The 15,128-nt window shown below is 41.1% G+C and overlaps 1 protein-coding gene across 5 annotated transcripts in view; it reads right to left on the bottom strand.

Annotated features, from left to right (window-relative positions):
* The window catches only part of GLIS3 (GLIS family zinc finger 3), a 550,468-nt gene that overhangs the window by 52,252 nt on the left and 483,088 nt on the right, over nt 1-15,128 (bottom strand). For all 5 annotated transcript variants that reach the window (XM_006152427.3, XM_006152430.3, XM_014589326.2 and 2 more), the window contains one exon: nt 4,830-4,998. In XM_006152427.3, the coding sequence (XP_006152489.1) occupies nt 4,830-4,998 (169 nt within the window). The remainder of the gene's footprint in view (nt 1-4,829; nt 4,999-15,128) is intronic.

The following is a 15,128-nucleotide window of genomic DNA, read 5'->3' as shown; positions in this document are numbered from 1 at the left end:
CGGAAGAGATAACCTACCACATTCACACTTGCCCGCTCCAGTTGGGCTGGCTCAGGGACAGGGCACACATCCTGTGGGAAGAATACAACAGCAAGGCGAGATCACAGCCGTGCAAATGTCCACCTCATTCACTCAGCCATGCAAAGCGCCATCACTTTCCCCTTCCTCTCTATTTCCTCTTCCACGATTATTACTAGCCCCTGTCATCTCTAACAACATTTTCCACCTTCTGGACTGGGTTGTTCAGCTAAGTCAAGGTTGCTGTCTTTCGTACATTAGCACCCACAGCTACTGAACGTGAGCTTCATGCCACACATATAACATGCCAGGCACTTTACCTGGTTTGGTTCGTTTAACCATAATGTCCCATGACGTGCAAACTAAGCATGAAAAATACTAACAAAGACCATATTCCCTACATGGTATCTCCACCAAAAATAATTACAATGGATCTGTTCAAGAGGAAACAATCAGACAGATCCAAACAGTAAAATATTCTGTGAAATGAATGTCCTGAGTTCTTGAAAAACTGTTAATAGTCTGTGAGACATTATAATACAATATGAGAAATTTCATTAGGTTCAAGAAGACTAAAAGGAAATGAGAATTAAATGCATTATATGGTCCTTATTAGATAAAAAAGAAAAAAAAAACAAACAAATCCATCCAGAAAGAACATTATTCACAGGTCAGCAAATGGCATGGAGGTTAAGGAAGATGTAGCCATCTCGCCAGCTGCATGGTTCAAGTCCCAAACCTGGTGACTTGAAAACACCACTTGAAAACACTGTGTGTGTGTGTGTGTGTGTGTGTGTGTGTGTGTGTGTGTTTGTGTGTGTGGTTCCTGAGAGGAGAAGAGATTGCAATGTGGCCATCCCTCCAGGGGGTGATTTCTTACTTTCCTGCTCTCTGTTTCTCTTATGAGCACACAAGCCCTGTGGAAAAAACTAAAAACAAACAAAAAAGCATTATTCACAAAATTAAAGAAATCTGAATATTTATTATCACATAATAGTGCTATGTCAAAGTTAAATTTCTTGAGTGTCATTATATTGGTTTTATGTAGGACAATATCCTTCTTAAGAGATGTCTACTGAAGTAATTAGAAATAAAGCTCAATGATATTAGTAACTATCTCTCAAATGGTTCAGAAACAAATAAACAAATAAAGGATCTCCCAAGTTACAGAGACAGAGAAAGAGAGAAAATTACCAAATATTAACATTGAGTGAATATGGATGCAGGGTAGTTAGGTTTTCATTGTACTATTCTAGAAATTTTTTATGTTACAAACTTTCGAAAGAAGGAAGAAAATATAAAAAATATTGAAATAAAATAAAATGTTAAAAACAAAACAAAAGAAAACCCAAACAGCAGGAGCAGCCAAATAATTAGCAACTGTCAGAGCTGGGATGCACACACAAGGTGTTTGGGTTGTGAAGGTAGTTGTTTTTGACTCCAGTAGTGGTTAAAATCTTTTTTTACATGTATTCTTTTAAAAACTGTGTACAAAATGGAAACATAATTATTGCTTTTCTCATACATTCTCACTAGAGTTGTTATGACTATTAATAAGGAGATGCAGCAAACAAGAGAAAGCTCTGATCGACCATCTCTGAGCTTCACTACCTCATGGAGTATGATTCTCAGCCAGGTAGAATGAAGCGAGATGATGAAAAGCCCACCGCCAACGTCACTTAAAGCCCAATTGGAAACTACATAACACGCTAAAAAGAATAAGCTCATCTCAACTTATAGGAATTTATCAGATAACTGGAAGGATAGATTTCCTGTCTCCAGTGTCTGCAAACTTAATGGATGGTTATCATTTGCACTGCTTTGTTGACAGATCCTGCAGGAGAAAGGTAATAATCTGTTTATATTTTACCATATATACAGAACTGTTACAATAAGTTTGACACCTTTTCATTCATATTTCTCATTGTTTGTCATATACATCTCATGGATCTTTTACAACCAACTAAAACCCAAGCTCCTAAAGTCAATTTGTCAATTCCTGCTTTCCCCTCTCCCCCTTCACCCAACGCCCTCTTGTCCACCATACTATCAAACTCTTCTATTTTCAATTTCTGTTAATGGAACAAATTTCCATCTTGGAGTCTAGGGGTGAAAATCAGGAATGAATTTTGTTCCTTCCTCTTTACTCCACATATATATTAATACAGGTTGAGCATTCCTATCCAAAATGTTTGGGACCAGAAGTTCAGATTTTTGTGTTTTAGTCTTTTTGCTTTATTTTTTGGATTTGGAAATATTTGCCTATATACAATGAGCTATCATGGGGATAAGAACAAGTCTAACCACAGAACTGATTTATGTTTCCTGCATAATTTATACACATGGCCTGAGGTACGTTTACACAATATTTTTGTATTGCAGAATTTCCACTATGACCCATCACATGAGGTCTGGTGTGGAATTTTCCAACTTTGGCATCATGGAAATAGATAAGTTTTGGATTTTGGACTTTTGGAGTAGGGATTCTCAACTCATAATTAGTGATTCTGCTTCTAAATAAGAGCTCTTGAATAAATCCTCCATCCTTACTGCTTTGACTGCTTCAAGTCTCCTTATTGCTCACGAGGACTCCTGCAAATAGTCTCTTTGTTTTTCCCACCTGTCATTCCAGCTTCAGTTACTCTATCATCATGTCATCCGAGTTCTCTTCTATAATGTCAAGCTAACTACCTTTTTATCCCAATAAGAACTCATAATGATTGGATGCTTCCAGTAGGATATAGGGCAAATTCCTTAGCATGAAATATATGGTTCCACATACACCAATCTACTATTATCTGACTTTGAGCCACATTCTCCCGCTGCCATCCTGAGCTACTGTGACCTCCCTCGATGTGTGTTCTCTCCCTTCCTCACATCTTGCTTGTGTTCTTTTTGCTGCCAGGAATATTATTTGTCATTCATCCATATGGAAAAACCTTAGTCTTATTTCCATACCTAGATCATTCTGTCTCTTTCCCTCCTTCCCTAGATTTAGGAAATCCTTCTTAGGCTCCCGTGGAATCTCCATCATATCATTTATTAAAAGAGCCTTATTATCCTTTGTTCTCATGTCTGTACACTAAGACCTGTAAGTGCAGGAGTACATTTTACTAATTATCTATGTCTGGCACTCAATACCAAGTCTGATACAAAGCAGATACTCAAAAGAAGTTCTCCCCTTCACCTGCTTTCTCCCAGTTTTTGATATAGGGCATATGTACTCACCAGAGAGAGACAGAAAGTAGGGATGGCCATGCCAAGATCCCTTCTCCATTGTCTTCTCAAGATCTTGGGCATGAATGCACACACAGCCAATGTGATTTTCCAAGCCACCAGTATGGGACTTGGACCATGCAGTGGGCCATGTCAGTGCCTTAACCTCTATGACATTTGCTGGCCCCAAGATGTTTCTTAAATGAAAGAACATTTTCATACCTAGAGAGGTGAGCATAAATCACAAATACAAGGGGTCTTTAAAAAGTTTGTGGAAAATATGTCTCGTGAAAGAACTACGCATGGATTTCAAAAAATGTCTGCATCAAAGTAAACTGTTCTTTAATTCCATTTTTCCACAAACTTTTTTGAAGTTCCCATATTTGGTTTATTAGTCTTAAAAACACATAGACCAGGCTAACCCAGATGGAACCACAGATTGATGATAAGGTTCTCTATTTTGTTCACCAAATACCTATTATTCCAGAATTGCACCAGAGTCACTACAAGAACTTTATCTTGCAGGTATCTGGGAGTGACCACAGGTAGGTCAATTCAACTCAGATGACAAGTGGAGAGGGGTAGCAAGAGATGCTGACATTCTCTCCACATTCCTGGAGGGTTGGGCAGTTCAGACAGAAGGGCTAGTGGATCCAACCTCCTTCCAAGGCTGTTTGTACTAATGGTAGCCATACATTAGGCAAGAGAGGCTTACTAGAGCATACTCTAAAGGAGACAGAAGATGGGGCCAGCAAGTGGCATAGTGGTGCAGGCATTAGACTCCCACATGGCTGACCACAGTTTGAGTACCGGACCTGGTGGCTTGAAAATCATGCCAGGTATGTGTCCCTGTCCAAGATCCCGAGAGGAGAATGGAGGTGAAGGGACTACAGTGTGGCCATCCCCAGGGGATGTTTTCTCACTTTCCCTCTCTCTAACTCTTTTTAGCAAGCACACACACTCTATGGCAAAAAACAAACAAACAAAAACAAACAAAAAAAGGCAAGAGATTGGGAAGTAGAAGTATGAAAAAGGACCCCAAAAGGCCTCAGTAGCCCATGCAAAATTCAAAAATAAAAATATAAAGATTATGGTCATTTGAAAGTCTTTCCCCAGAGACTGTCTGCAGGTGAATCAATAGAAAGTATTCGGTGAATGGCCCCTTTCTGATCACCCATACAGAATCCTGTGCCCTTGTATGCTTTACTTGTAGACTAACACTACTGATCTATGTGGCGACAACACCATCTTACATCTGGAAAGCGTTTCCGTCTGTACATATATTACCTTAAAATGGAGTCCCTCAAACAAATTGGGGAAAAGGAGGGTCAGAGGAATTCAGATGAGTTTTTCTAGCATCAAGCATTTCTGTTGACTATTGCCAATATAATTTCACTTGTTTTCCCATGGAAAAATAAAATAGATAATGAGATATTTGGTCCACGTGCTTCTTGTATGTACTTTTTAAATGTCACCTTTGGGTAACTCAACCCACTAACAGATTATTAATAAAATTCAGCAACTGTCAAAGCACTTCTCTGTGGAGGGAGGTTTGGCGGCGACACCTATTACAAGAGAGAGACAGATGGCCTTACCTCTCAGCTCCCGCGTCCACAGCTGTGAGTGGAGGTAACTGGGAGGAGGGGTTGTGGGGGCTCCCCTGTACATTATGTCCTGGAGAAGGGTGACTGACAGGATGTGGGGGTGGCACGGCCCCAGCAGCTGTTCCACTTCGGCTTGAGTGATTGCTGGAGAAAATGGGAGCTGAAACGAAGGGAGAACAAGCATGAGACAGCGGCCGAATGAAGCCCACATCTTTTCAACACTGAAGGCTGACAGCAAGCATATTTTAGGGGCTTGTTTGTTTTTCTCTGGATGGTTTTCAGGGAGCAGTTCTCCCCTTCTTGGATAGACACAGCTTTTGTTTGCATGATGGAACAGGTTTGTCGGCTAATGTGCCTTTACTGCCACCTCAGGAGCTTGGCTCAGCTCGCTCCAGGCGGAGGGACGTGCAGCCTGCAGTCCCCTGCCTGGACACGGTATAATTAGTCAACCTTAGGTGGTCTGCATCTGTGCCAAGGTCTCTATGGCAGTGCTTTTTGGTCACCAGGGATGAGAACCAGGTTCTAGAATATTTTGTCAGCAGACTGAGAGGGGCATACAGGCTGTTCCTCTCTTCTCACTGGTGCAGAGAGCTTCTATGGGTCAGGCTGGTCTGTCTCTGCTGCAGCTACATCAATGTCAGGACAACACAGCCTCCCCGATCCTCACGTGAACATAGGCTCCTCCACTCTTTCAACTTCAGGGTCTAGATGACCTCAGGCCTCTCCTCGCTGGTGTGATGAATGTATTGGTCTGCATCACAAGGAGTCCTCTCCCCAAATCACAAACTATGAAAAGGAGACCTCAAACGCAGCTCTAGGATTTTCTCCCGCTGTTGCCTGTTTCAACGTGGAGAGTGAGTTAGTCCCCATTCAGAAGGGCAGCCTACCTTTCAGAACTGTGTGTGACCTCAAACTTGGCTATGTCACCATTTAGATCGGTTAATTGGTACGAGGTCACAAGAAACTGCAGCTTGTCACTTTCAGAGTCTATCAGAGAGGCACTCGCAGTGTCTGGGACCTACTCAGCAGACCTCCCATTACGCTGCCATCATCCCAGCATCATTATGCTGATTCTCTTAACTCCTTTCTCTGTACAAAACTATGCTGAACTCTATCCCCATCTCTGCTCCTTTTGAACTTACTCTACTGATAGCAAAGAATGCTTTTTTTTTTCTTCTTCTTCTTTTTTTTTTAGAAAATAAAAGAAATCAGGTTCAGGATTATGGAAGGGAAGCTACATTATCAAAAAGATTTGAGGGTTTAAAAGTTCAGAGAGTTGTATTTTTAAACCAGTACCACTTTCTCCAACCTCTAGAGGATAGAATTAATACCCCAGCTCACCCAGCCTCCCAAAACTTAATCCAATGGAACAAGAGTTCAAGTACTTAAATGAACACATGAAGAGGCAGAATTACCATTGTCCCGCTCAAAAAGCTCCTGACAGGGGTGTGATCTGATGTGAGGGGTTTATTTCTGGTAAATCAACATTCTGTCAGGTTAAGTCTTATCCTCAGAAGCCTGCATCCTCCACAGCCCTCCAAGTCCTGGAGAGGTAGTGAGGCCAGAAAGTGCTTACGAGCTCAGAAAGGCACTGCCGAGCTCCTATTGTGTGTGTCAGCCTCCATAAAAGTTGCACATTTGCAAACTTGCTAGAGTCACCTTATGAATCACTACCCTCATTTATGCTCAGCTAGCTCAGAGAACCACGATTCTGCTTGTATTCCAAATAATAATTTCACCCAGGGGAGAAGGATGTTTGGATTGACTGTAGCAATAGTTTCAATACTAGTGTTTGTCAGCATGGAGCTTGGTGTTTTATATACTATCCCCAAACCTGATGGAATAAGAAGAGGTCAGAGACACTGTGAAATACCGCTCCCCCCTTTCCCCCCTCTGCCTTCACGTAGAAATGTGAGCTCTCCTATTTATTTTTTTGTAGTTGTTGAATGCACACATCTCTTACTTTCCCCTGGAGGTATTTTTGTATGTACATGCATGTATTTATCACAAGGGAAGCATTGCCCCTGCTGTTTACAACCCAATGGCAATGGGGAAACGGTGTGGGTGCTCTGTGCTTTACTCTTAAGGTTCAACAGGAAGTGCAGTGCTTCCCAGAGGTCTATATTAGCTATAATAACTACATTTGGCATTAGCTGTGATGAAACGAGGTGGGAAATTTGTTTTTTTTTTTTTTTGGTAGCTGCCACTCATCAAGTTAGGCTTGATCTATGGCCTTTTCTAATTAATTAATTCCTTCAACATTTGTATGTCCATCCATTCATATCTATCTGACCACTCATCTATCTATCTACATCTAACCACTATTTAAAAAATGTATTATATATTATGCATCTACTACATGTTAAGCACTCTACCACATGTGGGTCCCTCTCCTAGAGAAGGTTGCAACTTGGTGAGAAGAAATCGCTATATACTAATTTTATTAAAATACCAAGACTTACTCATGTAGAACATCAAGCAATGTTCAAAGTGCTTGAACACATTTTATTTATGGCCTTACGTTGTACCCTAAGCTCTGGCCAAATCAGACAGCTGACCACAGCTCAAATATAGGAGGGGTCTTCAAAATATTCATAGAAATGTGTATTATGAAAAACTATGCATGGATTTAAAAATGTTATACACCAAAATAAACTCATACTTTGATTCCATTTTTCCACAAAGTTCATGCAGTTCCCTTCTATCATGACAATTTATATGACTGCTTTTGTCTATAATGTCTGCTGCCTTTCTCTACTTATTTTAATACTATGGCTTTGTGTGCAGTTAATCATGTTCTTCTCATTGTTCCCATAGCAGTCAATTACTCTGTAACTATTTATAGAGTATCTGCCATGCAGCAGACACTGGGCTAGGTCCTGGGACAGACTAGTGAACAAGAAATTTTTGGTGCCTGGTATCTCCAACAGTATTGGCTCATGTTTGTAGAGTGAACAAAGATGAATACAATCTAAATGCCAATGAATTTTATTTTGGGGCTCAGTGAGACAGACAGGGACAGAAAGGAACATGTATCCATCAGCTTCTATCCACCATCAGTCAAAGATGGTCTCAAGGTATTAATCTCTCATACTTCCAAGTAGGCATATGTACCAGAGTGGCTAAAGGTTCTCACAGATGCCCAACACCAGGACATCAGAGAAAGCTTAGGACAGAAAGCCAGAGGTATGTGGTACAGTTGAATGGAGTTGATGCCAAACCATACCTGGTGTCACAGGCTGCCAAAGCAATAAACAATAAGAACAAGGGTAGAGAGGATATAAAGTTAGATATACAAGGTGTCTGGTACAGGGCTGGAGACTCAGGAACATGCCTTCCAGTCATGCTGAGGTCAAATGTTGACTAAGCAAGAGTCAAACATGTCTGCAGACCTTCCCTCCACTGTCATAGCTAGTCAATGGCACTGGAGCAGGCAGTGGGCAGGGGCCCCATGAGACTAAACAAGGGAAGGCTTTAGGGTTCAATATGAAGCCTGAATTTGGAAAGTGCACTAAACAGTTTCTTTAGTAGGGTGTAAGAAATCACCTCTCTGAAAAATGAGGCCTGTGACTTATCTTTTTTTTCTAACAAATGAGAATTACAGGAAAATCTTAATTTCTGGTGAGATTACAACCTAGTAGAAGTTTATAATCCAGAGTCTACACAGAACACTTCACATGCATAGTCCACGGCACAACTGCTCATTGAAGTCACCTATGACCAATACGATGGCCAGAAATTTGGAGGAAATAACAACAGATATAAACGTAGCTTCCCAACATTCATCCAACTTCCATTTCACATATCCTTCCAATAAAATGGACAACTTTCTGAAGCCAGATAGCTGTGACTTCAATTGGACTTTCCCTCTTCAAAGACCCACGTTTCTCAGAAATTGTTATTATGGCCCAGGAAATACCTCTCCTACTTACAATGTATTCTAAGGACTTCGAACCATATTATAGTCATACATCCAGGAGTCAGTCTTAGTTATTGAAGCCTAGTAATACTATTTTACCCATCCATTCATTTATTCAAACACAATTTTCCAGAACCACTCTGTGCCAGGGAGGTGCTAATCTCTATGAGTACTTTAAGTCTGCCTACCTGCTGACTTCACACAGACCTGCCCACCCAACAGATCCTTCCAGATGATTGCTGTCTGCAAAAGCAAAAATTTCCTCCCATATACACTCAAAATTATTTTCCAAACTCAACCAATGGGACATACAGTGCGGCCTATTGATCAAAGCACATGGAAGAGAACTGATCCCTCCAGAATACAGGCAATATTAACAAAACTGTTGTGATCAAATCAACCGGTACACACAGGCTGCCCATGGGGCGGCCTTCATTGTCTGTGTCACCTCAGGGGTCACTACTGCTTTCAAGACTGGAGGAGAGCTTTTACATGAACTTTCAGGCATGGCTGCTGACTGGCAGCTGGAACAAGTGATTAGGCACGGCCCAGGAACATATTGGAAATTCTTATTGCTTTTGTGATTAAGAGATGGTGGACTCCCCAAGGAAATAAAAGCCTGGCCTTGAGATGAATACATGAGCCCTGCCTTTAGCGGACGACCAGAAGCTCACCTCCCTGCTGCTTTATTTCTCTCTCTTTGAGGACTGGGGCTTACTCCAGTCTTTGTCCCACCTCCAGTAGAGGTAGATGGAGGTGACTCAGTTGGGCATTATAATTTCAACAAGGCAGCATCTGTTTATCTATGTGGTTCTCAGATATCATCTCGCTGACTACCAGGACTAGAGCATTCTGGGTTGGTGCCTTTAACTAGCTCAGGTTAATCTGGGTTAATAGATAGCTCTGTCTATCCCAATAAAAACTATGAATCTGTATTTCTAATAAGTATAGACAGAGGACCTTTAGGTCCTTGCTGTATGAGCAGAGGGAGTCAAGTGATAGTGACATCACCAAATAAAGACTATTTGTCTCAGGCCCATAGAGCTGGGTAAGGCTACCATAGGCATCGCTTGGTGACTGTGTTTTCTTCATTTTGAAGAGCAGTGGTGCTGACCTTTCTTGTCAAGTTGAGCATGTTAAAACAGCTAATATCTGTTTCTTTCCAAACTGTACGAGCAGCTAGCGCCCTCCAAGCTTTAACAGTCTAAGAATTTGTCAGGATAAAATGTAGATTCTGATTCACTAGGTCATGGGTGTAGAGGGTGCTGAAATTTTGAACCTCTAACGAAGTACCAAAATCCATGGTGAATCTGCCATTTTTGAGTAGGAGAGGTTGCATTTCATCTTCTTGATGCCTCATACCTTGGAATCAATAGTTAAGATCTACTGGATACTGTACTTACTAATTATACCAAGAACTTTATAAACATTTCCCCATTATGAGAAACTTGAGACCTAATCTTATTTTTGTTAGAATATCTGACCTTGGTCACATAGCAGGCAAAGAGTGGAGCTGGAATTCAAACCCAGGAAGCCTGATTTCAGATTGTATGACTCTAACCACCATCCTGTACTGCCTTCTAAAAGCAAGAGGGATTCAAGGAAAGGCATAAGTGTGTGGATACTTTATCAGAACTCCAGTTGCAAAAGCAGCCTGGAGTCAACAGGCACTCTTCCCCTGCCACACACATGGGAGTCTGAACCATCAACCCACTGGTTAAAATGCAAAATGAATATTCCTATTTGTTTCACCCATCCCAAAAGCCCCTCAGCATTGATGAGAGTAATTTTCCAAGTCTGAAAATTAATTCAGGCACGAAATTAACTGAATTATTTGATTCGGGAAACAAACGACTGGTAGGAAATGTGCTTTTTCCCAAATAAAGATTTCAGATGCTTGTCAGAGGCAAATCGATTGACTAGTGGAAAAAGAAAGAAGGTGGGGAGGGATTATTTGTGAGCAATCAGTTATATGCACCCTTACCACAAGCAAGCATAATGTCCTGGGCTGAAAGGCCACCGCCTGTCAATAATGCAGCAAGAAGAGATTTGCTACACAGATCTGTAGCACTGAGCTGCTTTGTAAGTCTGCCTTTGGAGTCACTCATGGTTGCTGAAAAGCCGCGGTATTGTTTCTCATGCTGGGTTTGCTCTGACATGAAAGGGGGAACCAGTCTTACCCATGGACTATGAATTCGCTTATAATGGATGCCAGAGTAATGTGGGGAACCCTGTGAAATGACATTATTTGCTTGGTGACTGGCGCAGGGGAAGAGGTGTGGGCTCATCATTCATCTCTTGGGCAGGGTCAAGGCACAGAGGGAGGGGTAAGCTAATCAATGACACAGGGTAAAATCATCTTTCACAGAGACATTAAAAAGCATGAGAGGACCTGATGAATGGTGAGCTCAATGTTGTTTCTGTCTTTCTCCCTGGAGGAGAAATTTGGACCAAGGAAGGATTTTAGAAACAGTGGAACTGCTGTGGAAATTTGTGTTCCTTTGACCTCATCAGAAATTGGGCACTGGAGGGGCCAGCAGGTGGCATGGTGGTTAAAGGTGCTGGATTGCCACATGGCAGTTCGAGTACCGGACCTGGCAGCTTGCTCTCTCCCTTTCCCCTTCTCCCACTCTCTGTCTCTCTCTGTTAAAATAATAATAATAAAAAAAATAGTAACAAATGGAATTAAATAATTAAATAATTCTTTAACAAAAAGAAATTGGACACTGGAGGGAAATACTTCACAGTGGTTATTAACAGAAGAAAGTGTGCACAGCGTGTGTTCGATGGTCCTGGACTTGACTCTGAGACTTAACAATTACTGGCAATGTGTTCTGGACAAGTCACAACCTAAGCCCCCGTTTCTTCATTGTAAGTAAGGGCAGAGGGTTGAACTGTGGTGTGGCAGGAAAATGTGACACTCTGCAAAACTAACCCACATGGGAAAGGTCCTGGGTTGCTAGGTGAGGACCTCCCTCATGATCTGCGACTGGTTGAAGCTCAGGGTGGATTGTGCTATCAAGACCCTGTTGGAGGTGCTGGATTTCTGCCTCTGACTCTCTTTTTGTGTCTCTCACCCATAGAAGAAATAAATAATAACCTGTAAAGATAATGGTAACACCTCACAGGATCGTGAAAAGGATTAGTGCGTATAGAGAACACTTAGCACACAGTGCCTGAACTACGCTACGTGCTCAATAAACCACTGCTGCTATTGTCTGGTTATTTATAGTACTGTAATTATTACTAGCAGTAATAGGATTGGGAAAGACAAAGGCATATATTGTCCTTCAAGTGATAAATCCCCAATAAAGTATGATCTCCTATGTAAACCACAGACAGAACAATGCATATAAACTCTGGAGTAGAGTTATTTTAAAATGCAGAAGAGTTTGTACATCATAAAAACAACTTTTTATAATAAACATTTTATTGTTCATTTTTTTTTATAAGGTTCCTACAGTGTTTGAGGCCTGAGAAGGAATCTTCATAGGGTTAAAATGCTGTACTTTATATTGGAGAAGTAATACACACCTTTGAATTACAACCCATAATGCATTTCAGTTTCAAAGCTAACAAGTCATTTTCATGCATGACTGCACTTCGTTAAGGAGCGAAAATGGGCTGTTACTAAAATGTCAACACAATTGTCCCTCTTGAAGCTTCGTTTATCTTGAAGTATTTTTACATTTTCAGCACTTCTTTCTGTTTGTTTCTCAAGAACATAAAGATCCAGCTTTGGTTAACTTTCAGAATTCAAGCAAGACTTCCCTTCAGGCATTCTGAAGAAAATACTGGGGTGACTAGAGTTTTAGCCCCCAATAATAAAAGCTTAAGCCCTGATACCTCCTGCAGTTCTCTACAGTTCATCTTGAAGCTATTTAATTGCACTATCGTTCATTAGAAAATGCTCTCCCAACCTAAACTCACAAACCAGAGAGTTTTCGAGCAAGAAAAATGCCTCGTCAGGGTCACTTAGAAGGCTGCATTTGATATGGAGGTTAATTAGAGAATGGGAGAGATGTCGCAGCTAATCCTTACCTAGTGAGGACGAGAAGAAGGGGATAGTTTTCCATTTTTTCCCCTCCTAACGTTGGGGCATTTCTCCCACCCCTCCCCCTCCATCAGGAAGGGCATTATTCCGCATTCTACCTGTATTAGGGAAAAGTCGTTTCTGAGGGTTTGCACAGTCATCTCTCTAATCTTTCCCTTCTCCTTGCGGCATGAATAATTTTAATATTGCCAATCCCTAAAAATCCATTCTTTATGCCTGTCTTTTTTCCCCCTTCCTACTTTGCAGTGTAGAGTATCATTATCCAGCAGCCCTGATAAGAGGATAATGAAACAATCCCTTCTCAACAGGATCGGGTGGCTGTCAGACTAAAATGACACCACCCGCACATCCTTGACATGCTACCCTGAGCTAATTGATGGCAAACAATGGCAACTGTCTCCCCTGCACTAAGACAAAGAAAACATACTGGTGTCACCTGATGCGAGAGCTACCTGGCAACGGATAAACAAATGTGTTAGGGAGATGTTCTATTAAGGTAAGCGAGGGCACAGCTCTGAAGAACATGCCTATTAACTTGGAGTTTAAGAGCATTGCTGTTCACTGGGGAACAGAAATAAATAAGGTAAAATGAGAATTTATTGATGTCTGGACAGTTACATGAATATTCAGGTTCTCTTACAAATAGATATTCCCCCATGAGCTCCAAACTTCTGTGTAGGCTGCCCAATTACATTTCCACATCATGCAGCTGGATTCAGAGCCAGGGAAGTTATTAGTGTTGGGAAGAAGAGACACAGTTACATGCCTTTCTGGAAAACATTGTGATACAACTAGAAGATAATGGCTGATGTCATCCACATGTGTGCCAAAGGTGACCATCAAACATTCTGAAATACCAGGTATAATTAACTTCATGTTAGAAAAGCTCCCAAAACATCTGCATTTCAGAACAAAGACATTTTGTTACAAGTAGAATGGCATCATTCTGGCAGTCTCTCCACTCTCTGGGACCAGTAATTCATGTAGCCCTCTTGGATCTTTCCAGACAATGCATGCCACGTCTAACCTCACAGTGCCTATCTAGTCTTGCTGCCCTTCACTTCCCAATCCACCAACTTACTCATCTTCAGCGAGTTAGTTATATGAAATGTCAGCAAAATAATTTGAACAAGCAACAACTCAGACTATTCTGTGGAAAACCCATTTCCTCCTGCATTATGTTAACTTTCCTCTGGGCAGAGTGGAAAGTGGAAAGACAGAAGAAAGAGGGAGCAAGCATGGTCGACTGCACACAGATGCTCTTAGGAATACCCATCACTTTCTTTAGAAGTGAAGTTCAACTTGACCACAGCAAAACCAAACAATACAACACACACACACACACACACACACACACACACACACACACACATTTTCAGTGAACAATAATGGATTCTCTGACATCATTCAGCTGTCTCCTACCTATAACCATGTTGACCACAAAATATGTTTCCTCCCTTCCAGAACTTGTATGGACAATCCAATTCACTCTACTTTCACAGACTTCTTAAATTACTTCATGACGAAAGCTTCTTGGAAACAGATTTTTAGCGTAGACAGCCAATCCAATTTTTAATGCAATAATCTTCTAAATTAAATCAACATATCTACCAACCCTGGAGTCCCTTGGGGAATCTCTCCCTTTCCTGGCTCTGCAAAGATCAAGCTGTAGGCAAAATTGCAGACATGGTTACACTGATTTTGCTGTGACTCCAGAGGGAAACCCCCTTCTTTTTTTTTTTTTTTACACTTTGCCCATGATCTTCCAGCTTGCCATCAGGTGTTTAGTTTATTCTCAAGATAGATTCTGATATGTCACTCATATGTTATTATAAATTTATGCCCATATACAACCTTTGTCAAGAAATTTTTATTTAAAAGCTTTTTCTATACCTGGATAGAGGGTTCAGTCTTCAGTTATAGCAATTTCAAACAACTTTGTTATTCATAGAAAGTGTATTTTGAGGAAGCACAATCATCTTCCCTGTTAGAATCTGACCAAGGGGGTGGGTCTCTGAAGTTTGATATTTTATTTTTTCCTCCACACCTAGGCATTCACTTATATGTCTGTGACAGGCCTAGATTTTAAAAGTTGTAATCTTTGATTCAAGGATTTCATACACTTCTCATTTTAGAAAAAACAAAATCAGAATAAACCCAGGACTGCTCTCTCTGATTTTTATGTCAGTCTTTGACTTATCACAACCCAAAGCAAAACCCACCTGTCCTCTGACAGCTTCTTCCTAAACAGGGGCCACATTAGTGAGGACCTGTAGCCTCCCACCATCGCTCCAACTACCTCTGCAAATGCATTCCT

The sequence above is a fragment of the Tupaia chinensis genome, unplaced genomic scaffold, assembly GCF_000334495.1.
Source record: "Tupaia chinensis unplaced genomic scaffold, TupChi_1.0 Scaffold000354_1, whole genome shotgun sequence".
In the NCBI taxonomy this organism is placed as follows: domain Eukaryota; kingdom Metazoa; phylum Chordata; class Mammalia; order Scandentia; family Tupaiidae; genus Tupaia; species Tupaia belangeri.
Note: the sequence above shows the minus strand (reverse complement) of the source record. Positions and strands in the feature narration are given on the sequence as shown.